Source organism: Ammospiza nelsoni, chromosome 12, assembly GCF_027579445.1.
Source record: "Ammospiza nelsoni isolate bAmmNel1 chromosome 12, bAmmNel1.pri, whole genome shotgun sequence".
Taxonomy (NCBI): domain Eukaryota; kingdom Metazoa; phylum Chordata; class Aves; order Passeriformes; family Passerellidae; genus Ammospiza; species Ammospiza nelsoni.
In genome coordinates this window covers 1065052-1089509 of record NC_080644.1, presented here as the reverse complement: position 1 = coordinate 1089509, position 24458 = coordinate 1065052, and the positions used below count along the sequence as shown (strand labels likewise).

At 44.4% G+C, this 24458-nt stretch overlaps 1 protein-coding gene across 2 annotated transcripts; it reads right to left on the bottom strand.

Annotated features, from left to right (window-relative positions):
• Window positions 1-70: 70 nt before the first annotated feature.
• Window positions 71-16495, bottom strand: PARD6B (par-6 family cell polarity regulator beta). Of its 2 annotated transcripts, XR_009419290.1 has the most exons (4): window positions 16274-16495; window positions 11273-11495; window positions 3471-4599; window positions 71-2094 (listed from the first exon to the last, which is right to left on the bottom strand). XR_009419290.1 is itself a non-coding variant. In XM_059480945.1 (3 exons), the coding sequence occupies exons 1-3, from the start codon at window positions 16337-16339 to the stop codon at window positions 3770-3772; spliced, it is 1119 nt and encodes a 372-aa protein (XP_059336928.1). In that variant the 5' UTR covers window positions 16340-16495; the 3' UTR covers window positions 3399-3769. The 2 variants fall into 2 exon arrangements, 1 of the variants encoding a protein (XP_059336928.1); XM_059480945.1 differs by lacking the exon at window positions 71-2094 and having other exon boundaries at window positions 3399-4599.
• Between the last annotated feature and the right edge of the window lie 7963 nt (window positions 16496-24458).

Below are 24458 nucleotides of genomic sequence, written 5' to 3'. Positions count from 1 at the left end.
ACATTCTTCCTCATTTTATCTGACAAAGTAACTGAGAAAAAAGCATTTCATTTCTATATCCATTTATTATTTTGGTCTGTAAAAATATAAGACTAATATACAACTACATCTAGCTTGATTTTTGTAAAATCAATCTTCATTCGGTGAGATACCAATGTACATTATACATTAAAGTTGTAAGAAAAATACTGATATTTGACATTTTAAACAAGTTCATTCATGTAAAAATCACATTGCAAGTAAAATTTAATTAGAAAATACATAATATTCACAAAAATACACATGTTAAAGACAGCTTGTGAGAACATTGTCCTAAATTTAATTCAGGTGTGGAAAAAACATGATTCACAGTTAGGCTTGACTTCTCCAGTACCACAGCAGAACTTTAAAGTAAATGCATCTTAATTCTATTAAGAATTTGTTCTTCCTATTAAGGTGCACTTGGATCTCCCAACCACCAGGGAGGAACCACTTGTCCCCCTCCATGCATGTACACAACATATAACACTAGTCAAAGGAATTTTAGTTTTTCATTCCATTGTGAAATAATTTGGGTATTTCATAAATTAATTTATAAAATCTGGATTGAAAATACAATTTACACACACAGGATACTTAATACACAGATTACATCAATAGCAGCGTAATATTGTCAATCATGCGCAGCATCCTCACTATCACTTCTGGAATTCTTTCTCCTTTTCTTAGCTATAGATAAAATCTATATAAAACAGTCAAGCCTCTAAGTATTGTCTTCCAGGGAGAAAACAGTATAGATGTTAAAAATTTAGGAGGTAGTGAATGAAAGGCTAACAATTTCAGCATATTTTAAAAAACCCTATACTGAAGCCCAGTATCATTTATATATAAAATTAAATTTAGCCACTCATAATCAACCATTGATCATCCCAAAGTAGCAATTTAAAAATTTTGTAATTAACAGTGTAGGTATTAGTAAGATATGGAAGAACTTTAGAAACTTTATGGTAACTGCAGCGTTAAGCAACTACATGCTGTGCAGTCTGTCATTATAACTGTAAATACACATTCTTTAGTTTTATTCTTTTTTTATCAAGTCCCAAATGCTTAGTTTTACTACATGTCACCAAATTTCTGTGAAACAGAGCACAATCTACGTCAAAAAGAACATTATCTCATGTTTAGATTACTCGGTTTGCAGGAAAGGTCCCAAGAGATGAAGTCTCATGCAGTTTAGAGCAGGACCTCAGTTAAATGTCTACAAGTCCTTAATACTGGCATCAATATCACTCAGACTGCCCACGCACGTGCCTCGGGGCTGGCAGCTGCCCAGGCTCCTGGCCAGACTCAGCCCTCCCAGGCAACTCCATCCTTCCAGCTGTGATCTGAGCTCCAAAATCCTCACGGGCCACATCAGCCCCAGAGGGGATTCGCATGGAATGAAAACGTCACACCTGCATTAAGTGCACTACCAGTTCATTCTCCGTACCTCTGGACCTCTCTTCTCCCCCGTCCAAGTGCCTTTATTCCTTTGATTATTCACAATACATTCAAGTAAACCAAAGGCACAGAAGTGCAAACTAGCAGAATAATGAGTCTCACCCTCCACTGGTGATTTCATACAGGAAGGAAAGTCTTTTGACAAAGGAAAATGAAGATATTTTCAAAGTAAACAATCTTCCGTAAAGAAAGGAAGTGTAGAGCAGCACTGAGAGAAAACATGCACAGGTAAAGTCTCCATGTTGCAGAATGAACATTCCTTTTTCTCATTTCACACTAGGGGGATGTAGTTACTTCATTTTCAATAATTATTAGCAAAACAAGTGAAATACTTGAAAGATCTTGCTCTTGTAAGAGATTCCAGGGCTCTCCACACACACCAAGAAACCATAAATAAGTGTAACAAAGAGCCCCTCACCTGCAGAGTACCACTGCCTGCTGTGCCTGTTCTCCATAAATCCTAAGGGGGATGAATGCCTCTCTTGCCATCTTGGACTCCAATGGCATTGGAGGTTTGAGAAAACTGCTCATCAGATACTCATTTCCAATGTGCACTTTGTAACATCACTCAGCAGGGATTTGTTTCTGCAGCAGTGTTTGCATCATCACAAAAACCTGAAACAAACACAGGTTTAGGCTCTGACAGTCTGTGACGACTTCTACAGATGCCCTACCATTAAACTTACAGTTGAGTTGGTCTCCTGTTAGTAAAGTTACCAGAGGTAGATTTTCCTCAAATAGACTGAGGGGAAAAAAAGAAAAGGGTCAGTCTCCCTTCCCACTCATCACACCTTCCCAGAGGGTGGAACACACTCCCAAGCACCTGACTGCTGCTCTGGGGAGCACAGGACCAAGGACAGAACTGGCAGCACCCTCCTCCTCCTGCCAGAGGCCATGGCATCCCTGGGGAGAGAGATCCTTCTCCCCAGTCCTACTGGTCCCAGCTCATTTTCCTGCCACAGCTTCTGTTCCCAGAGGGGGGCCAGGTTGGGAGCCAAGGGCCAAAGGGGTAAAGCGGGAGATACAAAAAGGGGAAGGATAAAAGCAATGCTGGAAGCCTCTCCTGCAGCTGTCCCAGTGAGTGCAGTGGTTACACACACACACCTTTGCTTTGCAGCATCAGGACTTGTCATCAGTGTTTTCACACAGAGCAACACTAATATCCACAACACCCAGCCAGGGGCACACAACAATCTGCATTTACAGAGCAGTTCCTAGGAATGAATAAGTTAATATCACATGGCTCAAACAAGGTGTACTAAAGCCTCACTCTGATTTAAAACTTTTTTAAATTCAGGGATTTAACAAGACTGATCTAACTTGTTCAGGTTTGAAGAAAGTCACTTGTATATAATCCAGACTCATTCCAACAAACCTTTGCTAGTAGAAATCATTACAGTTTCTACTAGGACTGCAAGTGTAACAGAGATTGCATTATGCTATTTCCATAGCATTAAGTTTACATTTGATTTGTTTGTAATTTACTGGGATTAATAACTAAATCCAATGATATCCTTAAATATTGCAAACTAGAATGAGAACAGGTCTATGACGCATTAGTGTTAAGACTTTCACATCTGAATTTCAAAATCAGTCATTATAAGTAAGCCTGGCCATTAAAACCAGTAATGGTGCCTGACTAACACACCTGTGGTTGCACATTCACTCATAAAGGAACAGTGACCTCCAAAGCCCCACTGCCCACAGAGCCCTGCTGTCCCTGTGTCACCAGGGCCAGACCAGTCACCCCACCTCCCCAGTCCACTTCTAGTCCCTCTACCAGCTCCCTCTTGCCCAGAGCCATGCACAGCTGCCACTGGAGCAGCAGCCAGGACAGGAGTGAGGTGGCTGGGGCAGCTCCATCACAGGTAAGCAGCCCTTCAGAGGAATGTGAAACCACAGCCCGTGAGACAGTCAGCTACACACGTAAGGAAGTTTACTTCTATGGAACCAGTAGTATACAGCATAAAAAAATAATAAAAATAAAGTACCTTTAAAAGAAAGCTCACAGCCATCTCTTAGCTATCCTTCATTTTCAATTTAAATTTTCATCATTCAGTTTCAGCTATTTATCAATTATTGTCCAGCTTTGTGAATTATTTACATTGAAGTGCAGAATTAATGAAGTTAGTTAACTTATGTAATTTTGAATTTCTTGATTTTACATTTTTCCTTCCTTTTAATCTAACTGCAGTGCTTGGTAGATGGAGAGGTATAAAGTGTGTTACATATTAAGCCCAATTAAAACATGTATGGCATCCTTACTTATACAAAGTACACCGATGTAATTTCATAGTGTTATTATAGTTCCATCTTCTTCTAAGGACTTACGCCCTGGCTCTGGGGCCTCATACTCCATGCTAATGCTGCCTGTCAAGTGATTCAAGTTCATCTCACTGGAAGGAAGGAATCCATTTTGTGTGGACTCGTGGAGGAGTTCAATTTGCGATAAGGATTCTATGCTTTCGCTGGCAGGCGTAGCTTTTGGGATCTGCTGTGGCTCGCCACTGTCTTCAATAATAATGTCCTCCTCATCGCTCTCCTCTTCTCCTTGCAGCAGACTGCCCAGGATGTTTGGAGTGCTGCTGGGGAGGCTGGACTCGGTGGACTGGCCGGAGCTGCCCGAAGTCCGACTGTTCCTCACGACGTTGTTCCTCTGGTTGGCGGGTCTGACCGTGATGATCAGGTTGCGGCTGTTGGCAATCATCATGTCTGTAACTTGATCGAGGCTTTTCCCCGACACCTCTATGCCGTTCACCTCCAGCACCTCGTCATTGACAGCCAGCAGGCCCGTGCTCTGCGCCAGCCCCCCGGGCACCAGCCTGGATATGAAAATGCCGGGCACCTTCTCCAGCCCGTGCGGGGTGACCCTGACGCTGGAGCCGTCACGGATGTAGAAGCCCAGCGGTTTGTCGGTGCCGTACTTGTAGAGCCGCACCCTGCGGTGGGTCTCGGGCAGGATATCCACGTCTATGATGGAGGACACGGGCCTGAAGTCCTGGGGCATGCTAATCACAATGTGGGGCTTCTTCTTGTGGTTGTCTGGACGTAGCACGTTGGATAAGACGTTCTTCTTCCTCGTCATGGTATCCGTCCCAAAGGCACTGTAGTCGGCATCCTCTGTAAGACAGAGCACACGGGGATTAGAGCCTGCAGACAGCCAGGTCACACTGCTCCCATGTTAGCTCAGCACAGGCAGACAGCTCATCTACAAGGTGTCAGCCTTACTATCGTAGAAGAATTCCTCTCAGCTCAGGAAACAAAAGCTTTAATGTTATGAAACACAAAGTTTGGAACACTTTTGGTTTTCTACTACTGAAGGAAAGAGTGTGCACAAAAGAAATTAAAACCAGTTAGCAGCAGCAGACACAAAGAACTACAGCTGCCTGAGAAAGGGTAGAATGGAAAGAGTGAGTACATTCCTAGAAACATTTTAATTTTATTCAGAGTAATTCCACTTGCTAGTTTTCTCTCCTCAGGTTTCAGATCATTGGAAAAGAAAGAATGAAAAAGGGAAAGCAGCCAGCGTGCCTATTATTGCCTAGTTACTGGGAGCCAGCCAAGTGACCTGGATTCAAACTCCAGAAAGCTTATTCCATTCTGCACTCTTCCCTGCCCCCACGCCATGTAGGTAAAATGGCTGTGGAGCAGAAACAAAGAGACCTCGCACACAAATACTTCAAGCAAAACTGTTCATGCAAGCAATGCTGTAACTGCCACAACTTGACACAGGAATAGGCAAATGGCTTAGAGCTTAAAAAAAATCCAAAAGAAAACATATTAGTCCCACAACTACTTGTAAGGGACAAGAAAACGTGTTCTGCAGAAGCAATACTGATTTCTGAAATGCTTATTTACCAAAGGTTCCATTTTTCTTTTTAATATGCAATAAGTCACCAAAAAGAATCAACCTAAGTACATTCCGATCTGGACTTCCTCTGATTTATGCGTAAATTGAGTGTAATCACTCAGACTACACACATCTTTGTTCTGCAGGGGAAAAGCCCCAATAATCATGCAGAACTGGACTGCACTAACCCCAGGACCCGGAGAAGTTGGGATTTCATTGTATTATCCCATTCAGATGTCATTGGTACAGCCAAGAAAGTGGAAGAATGGTTATACATTCAGTCTGTGGACTGGCTGACTGTGGCAATGCTGCCCTGGTGGCATTTCAGGACAGCTGCCAACTGCTGAGGAAATCAATGAGTGCATTTGCTTCTGAGGCTGGGATATACAGACATGAACCAGCTCCATTTGGACTCCTCAGATGGTCAAAATAGACCAGAGAAAGTACACCTAGAGCAACAGGCTAACACTACTGCAGCATGTAACACCAACTCCTCCCTTCCCTTCCCTTCCCAGCCTTTGGGGCTGCTGAAAACAAGAACAGTGCTTTGGCTGCTCTAGGAAGGCAGTCTTGGACCTGGTACTCTAAAAGATAAAGGACAAGAAGAAAAGAAACAAATTTAAATTAGCCCACAAAAAAAAAAAACCTCAAAGGGATTTACTGTCAACTCCTGGCTTGTGTGTACACAATAGTTCATCAACATGTTTTAGAAAAATGTGTCCTGATGATGGCCTCATTTACATTTCTTTTTTATTTCCCTTGTTTAAAAAAAAATAATTACACCATAAGGAAGGCAAAGCTCTTGCTTAGCTGTTTGCTAAACACAGAGCATCTTTTGCACTGATGTTTATAGATAAAGTTGTTCAACAATTTAACTCACACAATCAGGAGTTATTTTTGAAGATACCTAATTCACACAGCTCTACTATACCCTGAAGGCACTTCTGTAGCAATCTCAGCTACTTTGTAATTCAAGGTTTAATTAATATAACATTAGATCTTAACATCAAGCACAAAGGCTTTAGAAACAGCCTAAAATCTGATAGTCACATGTCTAAGGGTGTTAGGTCAGCTGTGGTGAAGAGCTGGTGCATTAAAAAACAATTCAATCTCTCCAGGCAAAGCATTTTAACAGGTGAGCAGCGTCTGCAGTGAAACACCTACAGAAATGCAAACTCAGCCTTTTCCCTTTAGAAGGCCCTTTGGAATGTCTGACTATGATCAGCTGGTTACACCCTGCACTCCCATCCACTGCTGACAACATACTGCCTTTTCAGACAACATGGAACAATTCTTTTTATGTTCGCTAAAAAATGATGATCAAAGGGAAAAGTGAGAGAGGTTTTGCCCTTATCTCCCCTGACAACCCATCCAACCAGTTCCCAGTTAGGCATCTGGTGTTTCATTGAAAGGATTTTTGCAATTCAATGAGGTGCAATAACTTCTCTTTTTTTTTATTTAGAACTACAATTGTTTACAAAACAAGCTGGAAAGGACAATTGTGAAATTCGATCCGAGACAGGTCTTACTTTAAATACCAGGTACCACTTGCACTCACTCGTGCTAAGTGCAGGTTGCTGATGGCAGCTCCAGGACACAGGGCCCAGCACACTGGTGCCCCTGAAGCACTCGGCTCCTGCTGCTCTTAGTACAGCTGCTGGTTTAGAAAAAGGCACGAGAAAACAGGACAGCAAAGCTCTGTCAGGACTGATTCTGCCACGAGTGCTCTCCCATGTCACTGCAACATTGAAAGGTGTGCAATTGATGGGGTTTTCTCCTTAATGTCAAAGTGCACAAAGTCAGAGAATCAGACAGACTCTGTGGTATTTCACCTATTCTATCATATCAAATATGTAAAGCATTCAATGATCCCAGCTTGCCACAGTGGCTAGAAGGCTTCACCTTCATGGCAGGACACACACCCTGCAGGAAGTCTGGCATGAGCAGATATACAAACAAATTTATTACATTCAAGTAGGTCTATCATGTCCTGTAAATGATCAAAGACAGTTTGTGCTCTTTACTCAAGTTGGATTTAGAACTGTTCCCAACTTCCTTCACAGAAACCACCTCCCAGCCTGCCTTCCACAACTATCAGCTGGTAACTTCTGTCCAAATCAAATTTTTCCAGTTAGCAGAGAAGCACAAAGATCAGCTGCAACAGGACTGGCTTTGAAAGAAATATTATGTAAATCTCTGTATGCAAATAACAGATTCCAAAGGACTTTTTAAACAAAAACTTAGAGTAGAAAAACATTTCTTAGAAAAGAATGGAACTTTAAAAAGTCCTTTCAGAAGACAAATCAGAAGTCTTAAATTGAGCTGGTGGTTTTGTTTTTAGTAACTTTCTTAAGTTACAGGACACATGGCTGAAGTAAAAGCATCCCAAAACTGCAAGCCAGATGTCAAAACATTTAAGAAACTGACAAACCAGAGGGAAAGGTTTTTTTCATTATAACTGCTCTTGATAGTTAAATAATTCAGAACTAGCATGAATCTTAAGATAAACAGTTAAGGTTAGAGAATTTGTGAGGAAAAAAATAGTGGAAGGTTAATAAACTCATCTCCCCAAATCTGAGCAGAACAGCACACTCTGGGTAACCTCTCTTCACTGCTAAACAAGTTTTCTAAAGCAATACTCTCAAGTACAAAGGCATCTTTGTTCTGGCACCTCACTAATCAGTTTAAAGCCCCGGCAAAAATATTTTGGCCTAAAGCCAAAGGACAAGGTGTTAACTACAGATAGTGTGAAGGAGAACGTCCACACTGGGCAGGAAGGATTTCTCCCCCCAGCAGTTTCAAGCTCAAGGTGGCACCAATCTGTAGAGACTTATTACATGAAATTGAAAACAAAAGCCCACAAATGCCAAATCTGGTTTCAATTTAATGTTATTGAAGACAGATTTTTGAAATATTTTCTGACCCATTTGCAAATCAATGTAGAGTTACCCGTTAAGAATTCAATTTTCAAAGCCCCCAAGTAGTTAGTGTATTTGAACAGAAATGCAATTTAGCATTCTTTAAATATGACCCAACAAATCTCCTCCTATTTAGTCACGAAACAGAACAAAATATGGTTTTAGGAAACCAAGCTGTGTTTTTAGGAAGAGGCCTCAGAACAGCTAGGCCAGTCCAGAAAGAGCTGTTTAAAAAGCCAACTGCTCTTACTTCTCAGCAAAGTAAAGCTTCTCAGTGACCAAGTGTCTCTCGAGAGGCACAAGTGGATTAACCAAAGAATCCACTTCTCTCTAAATACAGCCACATCCGTGCACAACTTGCAGGAGTTGGATACTGTAATTTAGAATCCTTCCAGGGACTGTTAAGGACATTATAATGAAATGTATCTCCTGTTATCTCTGCTGTTCTCATATTTACAATGCAAAGCTCCCCACATCAAGCTGCCCTTCAGCCTATGCAGACTGTTCCCCTCCATTTTCTCTTCAGAAGGGTTTTTCTCACAGACAGAGTGACTCCCATACATCTGGATTTAATCACAATACATCAGTTTAACCTTTAAATACCAGATGTCAACAGTACCTGTTAATCTGTTAAACTGCAGAATGAAATTCCAGAGAGGAATGTTTTCTGCAAACTGATAGCCAATCCTGACTTGTGCAACATCAAGCCCCAGTTTGGATTTTAGCACTGGAGGAGCTTATAAAGTATTTTAAAGGAATTTTGTGAAATACAATTAGAGGAACCTAAGAGGAATAATTTGTGATTTCATTACAGGATCTCTAAGTTTTTTACTACATCAACCAAGCCACATAAATGTTCAGGACAAACAAAGCTTTCAGAAATGAGGAATCAAAATCAAACAGGAGAGAGAAGAGCCGCTACTCTGGCATAACTCTTCCCAAATTTTGGAGTCCCATTATCACAACCATTGCTTATTAGTAGAAGCAAAACCGTCCTGCAGCTCCCATTTCAACCCCTCAAGGTGTTCCTGGGATGCAATATACTAAGAAGTTAATACTATTTACATTAGATTTCACTGCAGTCTGCTCATACCTCAAGTTGGCTTTGCACAAATTACTTGAAGTTTCTAAATAGTTAAGACAGTATGATAAAAATACATTATAAAGAATCAAAACACTTTCTCTCTTTCCCCACAGTGGCTTTTTTTCAAAGATCCCAAATTCCCAACTACTGCTGCTGGAAATACAAAAGAAGTCAAAGTTCCATTACAAAACCCACAAAAACTTTTTGGCTGATTTAAGAGAATGCATGAAAGCCACAAGTAGCCTTGCAGGTGGAAAAGTAACTTGTGTCACTTATTATAGTTCCAAACCAGCCCAGATCAAAGCAGCCCCATCAACTGCAGGTATTTGCTAAGGCATTTCTTTTCCATTCCATAGGCAGAGCCAGTAAGGCTGCTGCAATCTGTGAATTAAGGACACTTAAATCACACTGCACAAAATATGAACCACCCCTAACTCCACCAATCCAGCCTTGGTAACAGGCAAACCATCACAAATAAAATACAGAATAAAGTTGTTTCTGTATTTTCCATCAAACAAACACCTACCCTGTATGCAAAGATGTCAGCGAAGGCCAAGCCTCAATTTCATCAGCAGATGTGATCAGTGTGATCACAACTAACTCCCAGCACAGTGCAGTGGGGACTGGGGTGCCAGCCTGGGCTCTTCATTCCCTGAAACTCCAGGGGCAGAAGGCTCTCGTGTCCAAGGGAAGGCAGTGACACCTGGTATTCCTACACAGCTTTTCCTACTCATCAATTCTTGTTCTGATAAACTAAAACGGAATCGTCATCTTCTACTTTTGTGCATTATATCAACTCCTGGCACCAGAGTAGTAACAAATAATCCACCTGGATCAAATCAAGGTAAAGGATTGTAGGAAACTAAAGATTCATGATAAATGCAACACCAGGAACAGGCAACAGTAGGAACAATCTAAAACCATATGGTGTTAAAATATAAACTCAATAATCCCAGGCTGACAAAGTGGCTTATCCCTTCCTGTCATATGGCTACTGTAGGGGATTAGATGGAGTCATAGGCCTTGTCTCTCTCCAGGTTCTGCTAGAGCAAATGCTTCACGCCTCTGGCACTTCAGCACTGAGAACACAGGCCTTACCAGTCTGTACTCTCAACACAAACACTTTGCCAGCACTCAGCAGCTGCCAAGCAGCCACACTGGTTATGAATATCGGGTTTGTGTCAGGCCCTTGAGGAGTTGTTCACTTTTTGGAGTGGGAGTGGAGAGCAGGTTCTGATGCCCAAGCATTTTCTAGGGAAAAGATGCCTGTCTTCACAACGAGGAACAACACCACATGAACAAATACAAACTTCTGATTGGATTTTCTTCCCTTCATGAACAACAGCAGACAGCAGGAACACACAACCAGAGCAGACACAGTATTTTTAAAGGCAAACCATCAAAGCAAGCAGCCCTCACTCCTGAGGTTTGCTAACTGATATAAACTTGTCAACCGAAAACTTCATGTTTTATCAGGAAAGTGTGATAAGAGTAGCATATTACAAAATTAGTCTTTAATTTATATTTTAATACTGCATTTAATACTTCATGTAATAACATTTTTAATATTACTTTCCATCCTGTAATGATCTGTCTTCTTGTCTGATCAAGATTGGAATTTTAAGTGAAAAGTATCCAACATACAGAGCAGAAAAGCTTAGAGGTTAAAAGTTTATTTTCATTTGCATACATAAAACCAGAAAGAAGCATTTGCTGGAGATTTAACTTGACTTTAACTCAACTAAATAGAAGCAAAACATCACAAAGTATAAATAGGTTGCCTGAGGAAGCTCTTGCAAGAAAGACAAACTGTGAATACCTTTCATGACTCATAATTATTACGGAATTTGACATGAAGAAATAGGACTGAAGGGTTTTTTCCTCCATACATCACACTGCATCTGGATGAACAGATGATTCACATTCTTCCAGTGCTCTTACCTTTTCTCTGAATGAAAATCCTGAGGAGAGGATTGGCTGTAGAAACTGCTTTGTGATAATTGTCATCATTATTGATAGGCAGCAGGTCTCCGTGAATGTCCGTGTATCCCACCAGAACATCAACGTTTGGGATCTTGTGCACGTGCTGCAGTAATCCATAGAACTCCTCAAACTTGCCAGGTTTGGATCTCTCCAGAGAAAATCGTCGAAATTCAGCCCCAAACTACAACAAAAGATATCTTACATCATTAATATGGAAGCAACAATTATTTTATGTTAAACCAGAAACATTATGGAATTAAAAGTGCACTAAAAACTACAACAAACAATTTTGACATGGTATAAAACAGTCAGTGAAAACAGCTGGTTTTTTTCCCCCAAAGTAATAACTAGTTTTGTACCAGGTGAAACATGTACCTTTGAGCATGCCAAGGCTGTTTCACTGCTCCATTTAACGGGAGCACTCGGGTGACAAACCGGTGCAGGGATGGCTGCAGGTACTCACACACTCATGGAGAAACCACGCTGGGCAAGGGACAGAGCAGAGGCTGCACTGCTGTGGCACTCAGTGACAAACCGGTGCAGGGATGGCTGCAGGTACTCACACACTCATGGAGAAACCACAGACAGAGCAGAGGCTGCACTGCTGTGGCACTCAGTGACAAACCGGTGCAGGGATGGCTGCAGGTTCTCACAGGCTCATGGAGAAACCACGCTGGGCAAGGGACAGAGCAGAGGCTGCACTGCTGTGGCACTCCACGCAGGGCTGTGATTAACACCCTGTGGTATGTGCCCACCTGGAATTCGGTTCGAGAACTACCAGTGCCCTCGAGAACAGCGTGCAGAGATTGTTACACAAGCGTGGGTCACCCACGCAAGGTGAGCAGCCCTCACACCCCCGGCTGTTTGGGCAGGAAGTGAAAATGCCCCTTGGCTGTGCAGACGACATGGACTGCTGCTGCTTTTCAGTGCAGCCCGGCTCTGGGGAGTGATCTCAGCTCCACTCTGCTCCTGCCTAAAGAGAGAGAACAGGGGCAACAGCCACTGCCTTAAGAGCATTCAGAAGATTTGTGTGCATGAGCAAGGCTCAAATCTTGATTGCAACAGTCTTTTAAATCAGGGTTCTATCCAGGATATAGAATCTGGATTTTCCAAGTCTGGTAAGGTTCAGAAAATATAGGGAGAAAAAATTAATCACTGACATTAATTTAAGGGGTAGCATTTGCTTGTAGTCAACATAATCATTCAACAAAAAACCCAGCTCACAAATCCACTGAGGCTCAGTCTCCTACATCATCTCTAAAGCAAACACTTATTAAAACACGTTGCTTATTAAGGCAATGATACAGTGGGGGCAGGCAGAGACTCAACTGGGTGCCAAGAAAAGGATGAGCATTTGATGTAGACTAGACAAATTGCGATTTTTACCACACATAGCTAGCAAAATGTTGGTGTTCTGCCTAATAAGGGCAGGACCCAAAGCAAACAGAATATTAGATAAAAATTACTCTAAATCCTCCGTATCAGGCACATACACAACATACCAGAGACGTCAAAAGGAATTTAGATAGCAGCAGCCAGGTTACAAAAACCAGAACAGCTTGTATACGAATTAAAAGGATAATAAGCTAATAATTCAAAAAAACTCAGTTGGCTGGGTTTTTTTTGTATGAATACTATTGCTGACCTACAGTGAAAATAAAGACATTAAATAATTCCTTTAGCAAGTTGAGTTTGAAGTAGAACAGAAACACACAGGAACAAAATGCTCTGAGCGCACGTTTGAGCCTCAGTGTCACATACTTTGGTGTATCTCACACACAGGAGATGTGGAGGTGCACTTCACCTCACACCCGATTACAATCTTTTGGAGAATAAAAGCCTTGGAGCTCTCACATACAAACAAAGCACTGAAAACCAGGAGACAAGGACCTCGTTGTTAGCACGTTAACACCATGCTAACTCAAAACAAGCTACACCTTCAACACCCCACCTTCCTCCAAAAGCTTCAAATAAAGGAACTATCTGGGAACATTCCTGCTCTAAAAAACCTGCAATTACCCTGCCATTGCCTAATGAGGCAGAAGGGACGATTCGTACCTGCTTACAAACAGAAGGCCAGCCCACAGGAGGAACTCCCAGCACGTCAGAGCAGCACGGCCCAGCCGTGACATCAGCGCAGGACTCGCTGCTGCCCCAGCCGCGAGGTGCGAGCCCCGCAGGAGCTGCCCGTGCACGGCAGCCATCGGAACTGCCTGGCTTTCAAGGATTACATAGCTTAAACAGAGTTCAGTAATCAAAGTTTTAAAAAGCCAACAACCTCACCCTCAGGCTGGAAGAAATGCTGAATCTGACCGCAGCAAGCAAAGGGCCAGATTTTCAAACGTGTGATTTTTATTTTTTCCATGTTATTTTATAGATATTTGGTGCAAACACCAAAATACTCCTAATCCACTCGTATGTCCTAACACAGTTTGCTCAATACTATTAGAAAGCAGGTAAAAGACAAGTCCAACTGCGCAATTCCATTATTTGAATGCCTGAAATGTCTGTATTTTCTATCAGATGCTGCCCTCCATCCCGTGAAACACGGCTGCGCTCGGTGTTCTAGAGGAGTAACCCAAGCGGAGAAGGCTCCTTGCCACCTGAGCTCTTGACGAGCCCGTGCTGCTCGCGGAAACTCCCCCGGGAGAAGGCAGGGGAGCCATGGCAGCTCACCAGGAAGGCTCCCGGGATGCTCACCTAACATTTATGGGTCACCTTTTTAAAGTCCTCTGAAACACAGCACAGAGCTGCTCTGTGCAAGTCCCCACCACTGACAGAACACGAGCTGCAGTGACCTTCTCTGGCTTACCAGTTATTAAGATTTTACTCAGAAATAAATGTTGTTCCAAGTCATGAAAAGGGGGAAACTTGAATTTTAACATATAGACAACTAGAAGCTTATTTTAGGGTTTCCATACCATCACTAGGAACTCTAGTCTGGGGAATAAAGTTTTATTTTCCCCGACAAGAAAACGGGCTGACTGGAATTCAAGTACTATGGGGAATCGGCAGGGCGAGCTCAGAGCAGTTACCCAAACTGAATAAACTAAACTAACAAAAGGATTGTGCTCATGTAACTGCAACCACAGTTGGGCTGTGCTGGCCCAGCCTCGTCAGCTGAGGCACAATTATTGATTTGGAATATCTAAATAAAGAGCTGTACATCATGGAGCAGCCTTCACAGCCCAGGCCACTCCACAGGAATGGCTCCCTCCACCTCCCACACAGGCGTTTCTTCTTTCTCTCCAGAACTGCTCATTTTCATAGAAGGAAGATGACTCCTCTGCGATATTAAATTGAGGTGCTGTTAAATAATGCATTAGTAACAAGCAGTTCTAGGAATGCCTTGAATCCTGCTCCATAATATGCACTTGAGGGACAATCCCTATTCATTAGGGCTACATTTCTCTGCACAAACACCAGGAACACAGCACACGGCTGATTCCCTAGATAGATTTTAAATCAAGGAAAACACACAGCGGGGAAACAGTAGGGCTGAGGAAACAAGTGATTTGGGTTTGTAAGCACATCATACTGATCATTCTCAACATTGTAAGAGCATAAATAATAGACTTCACCATCACAGTACTAACTTAACTGGTATTTGAAATAACAGCTACCAGATACTTCTGTACCTTGCTGATTTAGGGCACATGGAAATTGAACACTTTAAAAGAAATCATCCTCATTGAGGCTATAGAGACACCCACCACACTCTCCAGAAGTTACAGCACTATGATGCTTTATCCTTAATGTCCACACAGCTCGAGTCCTGACTGCTGCTATAACACCTCACTAGCAGCAAAGGAGGGGACAGAACACAGGCTGCTCCCCACTTCAAAAACAACCCAAGAAAGCCATGTGGCCACCAATGGAAAACACATTCCCACGTGGATGCACTTACAATCCGCCTAGGCAATGAAAAACGGACTTTAACTCAACACTTCTTTGACTAATAGAGACATTCCACCTCATACTGTACATCCAGCAGTTTTACAATTGGAAATTATTACAAACATAAAGCAGAATTAAAAAAAAAATCTAATTTCTCTCAGAATATCTAAGTTTTACCAGAAAAGCTTTGTCTAATCATCAAAAAAAAAAAAAAAATTTAAAAATAGAAGAGAAGTGGATACACGCATGGGAGAATTGACAGAGCTGGGCAACGCTGTGAGCACCTGACACGGGTGATCCCTGCGGGAACACACAGGTACACACTCCTGCAGCACTGCCAGGGTAAAAGTCTCCCGGGGCCTCCAAGAGAAGGCAAACTCCACTTTCGGATAAGCTAGCCAGGGCTCACCTCTACCGCTACTGTGAGCCTACGCTGTACCGCACAAAAAGCTACAGAAAGACATAATCAGTGGGGAAAAAAGGTAACTACAGAAACAGTCACTAACAAACGCACTCACTGCAATTCGGACAAAGAGAGGCTCTTGAGGCTTGCCAATTATCACAGAACTTTTAGGGCTGGAAGGGACCTCTGGAGATCATGTAGTCCACTCCCCAAGTATGTCTCTAAGCACCTCCTTGGCCCAGTGATCCCACACTTTCCCCACAGCACAAATTTGTCGGTAGGTCTTTTAGTCCCTCCAGAAACTCAGGGGCCAACTCCACTTACCTGTGTTCTTTTAAACCACATAAAAACCATTTATATTTTTTACCCGCAGACAGCGCACCCAGCAAGCGATCCCACCACCTCCGGCGGGGCGGCCGCGGGGACAGGCGGGGAGGGAGCGCCGGGGCCCGCCCGCCCGAGCCCGGGAGCCTACGGAGCGCTCAGGCCCCGCGGGCCGTGCCCCGGCGGCCCCTGGGCAGGTGAGTCAGCAGCTGACGCCGTCCCTGGCCCCGTCCTGTCCCCGCAGCGACACCGCGGCCCGACGGCCCCGCGGGGCCGGCCCGCTCCTTCCCCCGCGCCCGCGGCCCTCAGGCGGCGGCGGCGGCGGCGGCTCCCACCTTGCTCTTCACCTCCATGGTGCCCAGGCCGCGGCTGCCCGCGGCCCCGCGCTGAGCCCGGTTCATGCCTCGCGCGGTCGCTGCGTCCGCTGCTCTGGCTCCTGTGTCCGCCGGAGCGCGGCGGGACGGGCAGCGGCGCGGCCCAGCCAAGAGCCCCGGCACCCGCGGCCGCTCCGCCGCCTCCGCCCTCAGCGCGCCCGGGCCGGGGCGGGGCCGCGCGGCTCCGGCACCTGCCGGGACCGGGGCGGGGCCCTCGCGCGCCTGCGCCACCTCCGCGGGGCCGCGCACGGGCGGGGCCGCGCACCTGCGGCCGATGCGCAAGATGGAGGCGGCGGTGTGGGAGCGGTGCGCGCTTTGTGCGGGCTTTCTGCTTCTGTCCTGCAGCCGCTGCGGGCCCTGCCTCCGCAGCCGGTGTACCGCACGGGGCTGGAGCGGGGATCGGCTCCCGCTGCCTCCTCAGGCACCTCCCGCCCCGGGGAGCCGCCATCCCGCGGCTCCGCATTGTCCCGCGGCCCTCAGGAGCCTCCATGCCGAGCTCCGGATCCTCCACAGCCCAGAACCCTATCCTTCCCACAGCCCCGCGGAGCCAGCCCTAACCCTAACCGTCCCACAGCCCCGGGGAGCCAGCCCTAACCCTAACCCCAACCCCACAGCCCTGAGGAGCCGCCATCCCCCGGCCCTCCGCCCCTCACAGCGCCGCAGCCACCGATCAGGCTGCCCTGCAGGCTCCGACCCCTCAGACACCGAGCTTGGGGCTGGGCTGAGCAATCTCCGGACAAAGATCCCTTCCAGCCCAAGTTCTGTGATTCAGGGATCTCGGAGTCTCACGGATGTAACACACAGAGCACACCAGTGTTAGTTGATGTTTGCACATTGCATAAATAAACCTTGGTCAGGCCAAAAGTGGAAGTCTTCCTCTCAGGATGTGGCTCTGTGTCCACCTGTAAAGGTGTTCATGGAGCTTGTTTCCATTTTAGTCACAAATAAAATTGCGGGATCTGCTAACGTCAGAGCTAACCTTCCATATTGTATTAATTCTGAGACAGATCAATTTCATTTAAAGGCCAGTTAAGCTACCCTGACAAAGGTACAAACCCCAGAGATTGTAAACTGCCTGAAAGAAAAAGACTTGTCACGTGTATGGACAAGAAGAAAGCATGTACATTAATCTCATTATGTCAACAGACCTTTGAATTACAGGTCTCTCCATCATCCATAAATCTGGTAGAGGAGAACGCAGTGTGAGGTTTCATCATGTAGATCTGTGCGGATGGCGGTGATGGGAGCTCAAACAATGCCTTGCACCTGAGGCACGCCGCGGGTGTCTAGTCACTTCTCAAGTCTCACTTGGTAGTCAGTAATTAAATAAAAAGCATCCAGTGCTGAATCACTCCTAAGTCGGTGCTGATTTTTGTGCAGTTGATCTTCCTCCCATCACGCCAAAGGCAAAGGAATTGCAGCTCTCACTCGATTCAAGACAAGCTGTAATTAGCACAGAGGATATTGTTAATAGTTAAGTATAGTTTGCTGCCAGACGGTGTCTAGGCTGATTCAAGTCTTCTCATCCTTTATCCAGCATGTTTTGGTTTTACACTGCAGAAGGACACATGGAAAATTCAGCCTGTAAATTCTGATAGAATCTGTGATCCTGGTGCAGTAGAAGGCAGATTACAGCTATGAGAGCAAGACCAGGATAAAACCTCTTATTCTGTCACTTTGTAATTATAACATTGAAAAGAGTTTGGACTGCTTTCCATATCTGTCTTCTACAGCTCTGTTTAATGAACTGAGCGCGGAGAAGAGTGCAAGAGACAAGGGAACAGTGATTTGTCTGGGGCTTTAAAGCTGTTGGGTTGGCTCTTTTCTCCTGGAGAAAGGGAGGAAGAACCTCCTAAAGCTGATTTCTGCTTGGAGCCGCTGTGCAGTTAATTTTACTGCTATAGATTTATGAGGTATCGCCTAAGATAATTTGTTTTCCATTGTGCATTCCTAGCGTGGCTGGAGTGCCAGGCAGTGGGTGTGGGAGCGAGCCTGAGGAGTCAGGGCTAATTCATTTCAAGTCACTGGAACCAACCTCATAAAATGTATTAATCACTGGCTGGCTTTCATCACAAGGAGCTGACGTATGGGGAAGGAATGTGATAAACAATTTGATCTCAGATAAAGGTGGGGAGGGAGGCAGGCTCTCTGTGCCTGCTGCAAGGTAAGCTTAAAGAGCTATTTTAGTCACAAGTTCTGTACAACCTGTGATTCAGACCTGATCAAGCTATTCATGGCACATTCTGTTTCTGTGAAGTTGAAAGACAGGTTGGGTTTCCTGATCTCTGAGCAGCTGGGGGAACTTTTTTGGGAGGCCTTTATTTTTACTTTGTTTGTTTTGGTGTAGAAATTCCATCACTTAGGTCCACCATGCAGTATACTGAGATTGTGCCGTGATGCTGCTTCCCTGTCCCAGATTTCCCACATTTTAATTGTTGTATTCCATACAGCCCTGCTGGGAGTTCAGAGGGTACTTCCAAGTACAAAGCACAGAAAATTTCTGTCAGCATAGATTGACTGTTATTGATGATCCACCTAATCTTTTATTGCATAGTTCAGGGCTTATGCTGACTTCATATTTAACATAAAGTAGTCTTTATTTACACTGTCAATGCCAGCTCACAGGAGTGATTGTTAGATGTACGAGATTGTAATCTGATCTTGTCTTGGAGTTGATGAGAGGCTGGAGAGTTTTTCTGATGGGGAGAGAAAACTAAAAGGGAAAAAGAGAAGCTTTATTTTTAAAATGATAATAAGGTCCTGCTTTCTTTAAAAAATAAATTCTGTACTTACAGGCTCTGATACCTTCTGCAATTTTGATACTTTAATCTTGTGTCCCAGTTACATTTCCCTACAAAGAAGCATTTTCAACAGCAGTGTATACACTTGGATACTCCGTTTTCAGAAAATTAGGGACCAGCATGACCTCAAATTGCTTTTGCCCTCTCCTTGGTAAGTGAAGGATGCAGATAAACCAGTGCTGCCATGAAGGCACCTGATGTTCACAAATGCAGAAATATTGTAGAAGTGCCCATGAATGCAGGGAAATACACTGAATACCTTTCTGCTGATGGGGCTGATCCTGAGGCAGAACTGTGAGTTCACAGATGCTGCCTCAGAGAGGGAGAATCTGAGCAGGGGAGCTTTGTACAACTGATCTCCATGGAGCACCCTCCATACCAACACTCCACACAAACACAGGAGCAAGGCTCAGGGCATGGCAACTCAGCTCATTTATAATAACAGGAGTATTTAAATAGCACTCGTGTAATAAAAAAATTTATTGCTTACCCTGAAATTGTGACAGCTATAGGATTTTATTTTGGGGTGGGTTTTTAGTTTATTTGTTTGTTGGAGTTTTTAAAATTTGATTTTATTGAGGGGGGGAACAAGAGTTGAGTTAGTAACGAGTTTTTCTGCTCTGTTTCTGCCTTTGCTTTCTTCTTTCCTGTCAGGACAACTAGCAGCAGTTTTTTCTTCCTCACTCCTCTTCCAGGAACCTTTAATTGTTACTTTGATGCAATATTTACTTACCTGTCTGTGACAAAATGAATTGATTGTTTTTAAAGCTCATATATGAGATCTTTTCCAATAAAATATTTTAGTTTCCTGGGGTTGGGGAGTTTTCTTTAGTTTTGTACTTTTGTTTTGTCTGCCTTTATGGGAAAGGTTGTTTTCATGCCATGCTGCCTGTGAAAGAAACATCTGTTTCAGGTGTGTTATAAATCCAGTTATAAACTAGGTCCAGCAATAAACTCATGAGGTTTTCTTGAAAATACTTTCCTAGCAAGTCAAAAGCTGATACTGATACATTAATTTAAATTCTCTGAGGTTTCTAACTAAAATAATGAAAAACTTTTAAAGCTTTCTCTTCCCCTCCATGTAGTAATCCATTCGTGTCCAATGACTCTGAATTCCTCTGGAATTCCCCCTTATTTAAACAGGGCAGTTTGAGCCCAGCTGACACCTCACACTTGCACTCGTGTGGGGTTTAATGATTTAATTCTCGTGTGGGGTTTAATGATTTAACTCCCCTGCCCGGAGAGCTCAGAGGAGCCACGCTGGTGCTGAGCTGTCCAGCTCCATGGGTGACACTTCAGGGGTTCTTTACACAGAAGAATTCGTGAACATTTCCTGCTTGGTTTTCCACTATTCACTGTGTATTCCTGGTCAAGAATTTTGGTGGGGGGAGGGCAAATCAAAGGAATAATTGTTGTAAAATTTACTTTAAACTTCGTTCGGGAAGTTTGGGATTGGGATTTAAATTTTGTCATATTCTTAGATAAAAAGCTCTGCTTAAAAAGCCTTTTGGAATAAAGCCTTTGCTGTTATGCTTATCTGGAAAACATATTATGGCTACTTGCGAAGAAAGCTCTGCCCTCTGCCAGTGACTGTCACCCAGTAAATGTGACATAAGTGACACTTCTGTGCCAGCACTGAATAAGGAACCCTTGTACCTTTTGCCACAAAGGAACATTTTTACATGAATGGTGATTGATAGAGCTCAGAATTACAGTGAAGCAGGCTTTGTAGACTCCCCAGTTTTATGAGCACCAGCTCCTGTTCTAGTGCCTGGTGTCCCCGCTGGAGTGGCCCGTGCTGTGCGGTGTCCCTGTCCCCCAGGTGTGCTGGGTGAGCACGGGGTGATATTTTGGCCTCCCTTTGTGAGTTTGGACTGCTGCCGTGCCTCACTGAGACAGTGAATGCATTTTGCCAATGATTCCTGCATATATAATGATAGCAAAAATAATGATAACTTTTATGAAGTAATGAGGCATTGTTTGTGGAGGCTGAATTGTTATCGGATGGCACAGGAGTCAGGCAGGAGCGCTCACAGAGCAGGAGCTGGCAGCGCCGCAGTGCTTGAGAAGAGCATCGGACGCTTGGGAAGGGAATCGCTGCGGCCTGGCCGTGTCCATGGCGCGGGGTCGCCGCTGTCGCGACTGTCGCGACCGTCGCCACCGTCCGCCCCGCGGTGCAGCGGCAGCCGCCGCCGCCAGAGGGCGCCGTGCCCGCGCTGTGCCCGTCACCGGGGCTGCTGCCGCCGGAGCGGCGTCCGTTAATTGCACCGTTAATTACACCGTTAATTACACCGTTAATTATTTACACCGTTAATTAATTACAGCAGCGGCCTTGGTGCACCAGACTGCCCAGGACATTTACCGCTCCCACAGCCTTACCTGTGTTTGTATTGGCTGTGTCACATTACTGTCACCGTGCTTTAAAATGTGACTCACAAAATCACAGAATGCTCGAGCTGCAAGGGACCTTAAAGCTCATCCCATTCCACCCCGTGCCACGGACAAATTCTGCTATCCCAGGCTGCTCCAAGCCCCATCCCAGCTGGCCCGGGACGCTTCCAGGGATGGGACAGCGTTCCCAGGGATGGTGCACACTCGTTTGATTTCTTTGATTTGTCGGAGACTTCTTGTTGTAATCATATGATGAAGTTATCAACACTTTGGAAAAATGTAAAACAACTATAAGGAACAAGTTTTTTTAGAGAAATATGAAATTTTTACTGTAATTAGATGATCAGATTAATTTAGGCTTTTTTGTCTCAGTGTTTTATGTGTCCACACACAAACAAGCCAACATCCCTGTGAGACCCCAGAGAGAAAACAGTCAGATATATACACATTAGTGCAACACACTCGCCCCTGTTTATTAACCAGATAGTGCTGGGGCAGTGGTCTTAAGTAAAACTACAAAAGTACAAGCCAAGGAGACTTGAAAAGTAATTCCAATTTTCCATGCATGTCACATTTGGAAATACTGAATTCTGTGAGTTCAGCCACTGTCCCAGTTGTGTTGAGGTTTTAGAAGATGCTCTTTGCTTCTGTTGGCAGGTCTGTTAGCTTCCCTCCTGAGCTATAATACCAGGAACTAAAAACTCCAGTAGTGATAGATGCACAAAGAGGGAAAAATAATCATGTGCTTGGAGCTGGGATGTGTATTTACAGTTCCAGCTCACAATAACCCCCCCTCAGAGGCTCAGAGCAAATGCTCTGTGCAGGGATGGTTTGCTGGAACGTGCTCTGCAGTTTGTTGTGCTACAGCAATGAAAGCGCCTGGTCAATGTATCAGTGGGCTGAGAGAGAATCCACTTCTGTGCAGATCATTATGAAGATGTAAGTAACATTCTAAAATTAAAAAAAATACAAACTACAAAGGGGTGGGGTGGAGCCACAGGCAAATGTTGGCATACATATTGCTTGCATTAGGAGCAGCAAGAATTATTGTCCCTGCAAGTCAGCCTGGTGCAAAGGATCACAGCAACGGGCCCAGCTACTGAGTTTTAGCTCTTGCTTTTATAAACAGAGCTCTGGTTTACAGCAGCCTTTCTAAAAGTCAGTTTAGTCTGGATCTTCTTGAGGAGGCTGGGCTGGTCTGCTGGTTGGCTGCCTGTAATCTGTCCATTTAGAAAACAAACAAAAGTAACTTCATTCAGGATTTAAACAATAAAGTTATGATTAATCTAGTTATGCCAGAACACTGGTGATGCTGAAGCACTGAATGTTTAATGTTGTTGAAGCCCCGGTGAATGCTTTGCTGTAAAATTATCTTTGTTTATTGTTGGCTTACAGTGATGGATGTTGAGTGGCTGAATTTGGGAAGGGGTTTTCTGAAGCACGCTGAGATCTCTGAGGAAACATACTGGCATTTTTTAATGTCCCTTTAGGTCTGAGACACATCAGAGTGTGTTTTATTTTCTCACTGTAAATATTATAATGGTGCCAGCAATGCCGTATTTACTGCTTTTCATATGCGTGAGAATACTAAACATATGTATTTCTAAAGGAAATTCCAGAAGAATGTGAAACTAGCTTGTAGCAATAATTTGTAGGTTTGTGTCCATTGTTTTCAGGAATATGTAAATTGTTACATTATAGAACTCACTTTGAACTCTGCTGCATAATTAGCTGCACTAAACATCAGTATTCAATTTGGGAAATCTGTAGCCAAGTGTTTTATTAGAATTTCGTGGAAAAGGAGAATGTGAACAAAACCATAGAGCAAATGATCTGAAATGCAGTTAAAAATAATGAAAACCAAGCACCAGCCACATAAACACACCAGATGAAGACACAGCAAATGAAGATCATAAAAAGTAAACTGGAATAAAAACACATAAAGCCATTCCTCAGCTGAAGTAAACGGGGACATCTGCACCAGGAGTGAGGGAACCGTAGTCCTTGGTGTTTGCTGAGGGGCTGCTCTGTGGATTTTGTTCAGAGGCTCATGGTTGGGAGGAAATGACATTAACAGCAATGGCTCTTTGGGCAACTGGTTGCACAGGGCTCCTGCAGAGATTTGGTGTTGTGACAAATGTCCTCCCACAAATCCAGCTGATTTCAGCTTGTCCCAGTGTGCTCTGCCCTGCTGTGGGGCCAGCACTGGGGAAAGGGCCCTGCTGCAGTGCCAGCAGTGTTCCAGCACTGTCCTGAGCTGCAGGACAGCCCCGCAGTGCCTGTGTGCCCCAGCCCCAGCAGTGCCTGTGTGCCTCGGCAGCCTGGAACACCCCACGGGCACCAGGACAGTGGCATTTGCTGGGCAGGGTTCTCCAGGACAGCTGCAGTGGCATTTGCTGGGCAGGGTTCTCCAGGCACTCAGTGGGTGTGACCACAACCCCCCAAATGCCAGGAAAATCAAGCCCAGAGTTCATAGAGTTACAATGACTGTACTGTCAGGTACTCACCTGTTCAGAGCCATGGATTGCATCTCCTTGCTTTGCCCCAGCTGTGACACCCGTGGTGTTCCATCACTGCCCTTTGCAGGGCTCCAAGCCCCAAGCATTTTGAAGACCTGGTGTGAAACCCACTTTTGCTTGCATGTCAGCACAGTTCTTTCTGACACAAATAAAACCCAGGGTGCTCGAATCGTTGGCTCAGACAATTCCATCTGGTTTTGCTCTCACTTTCATGTGTGCCAGTTCCCTCATGCCTCTCCTCACAAGCATGTTCAGCTGTCCAAGAGATCTTCCTCTGCCCCCTTCCAGACTTTCCTTTAAACATGTGCACAGGAAAATACAAATCCTGACCAACTGCATAAAGAACTGGGAAGGGAAGCAGTAACCCTGCCCTGAGAGGCTCTGCTATGGGATCTCTGATCAGCTGGAGCTTTGGGAGCTTCACTTTGTGTTTCA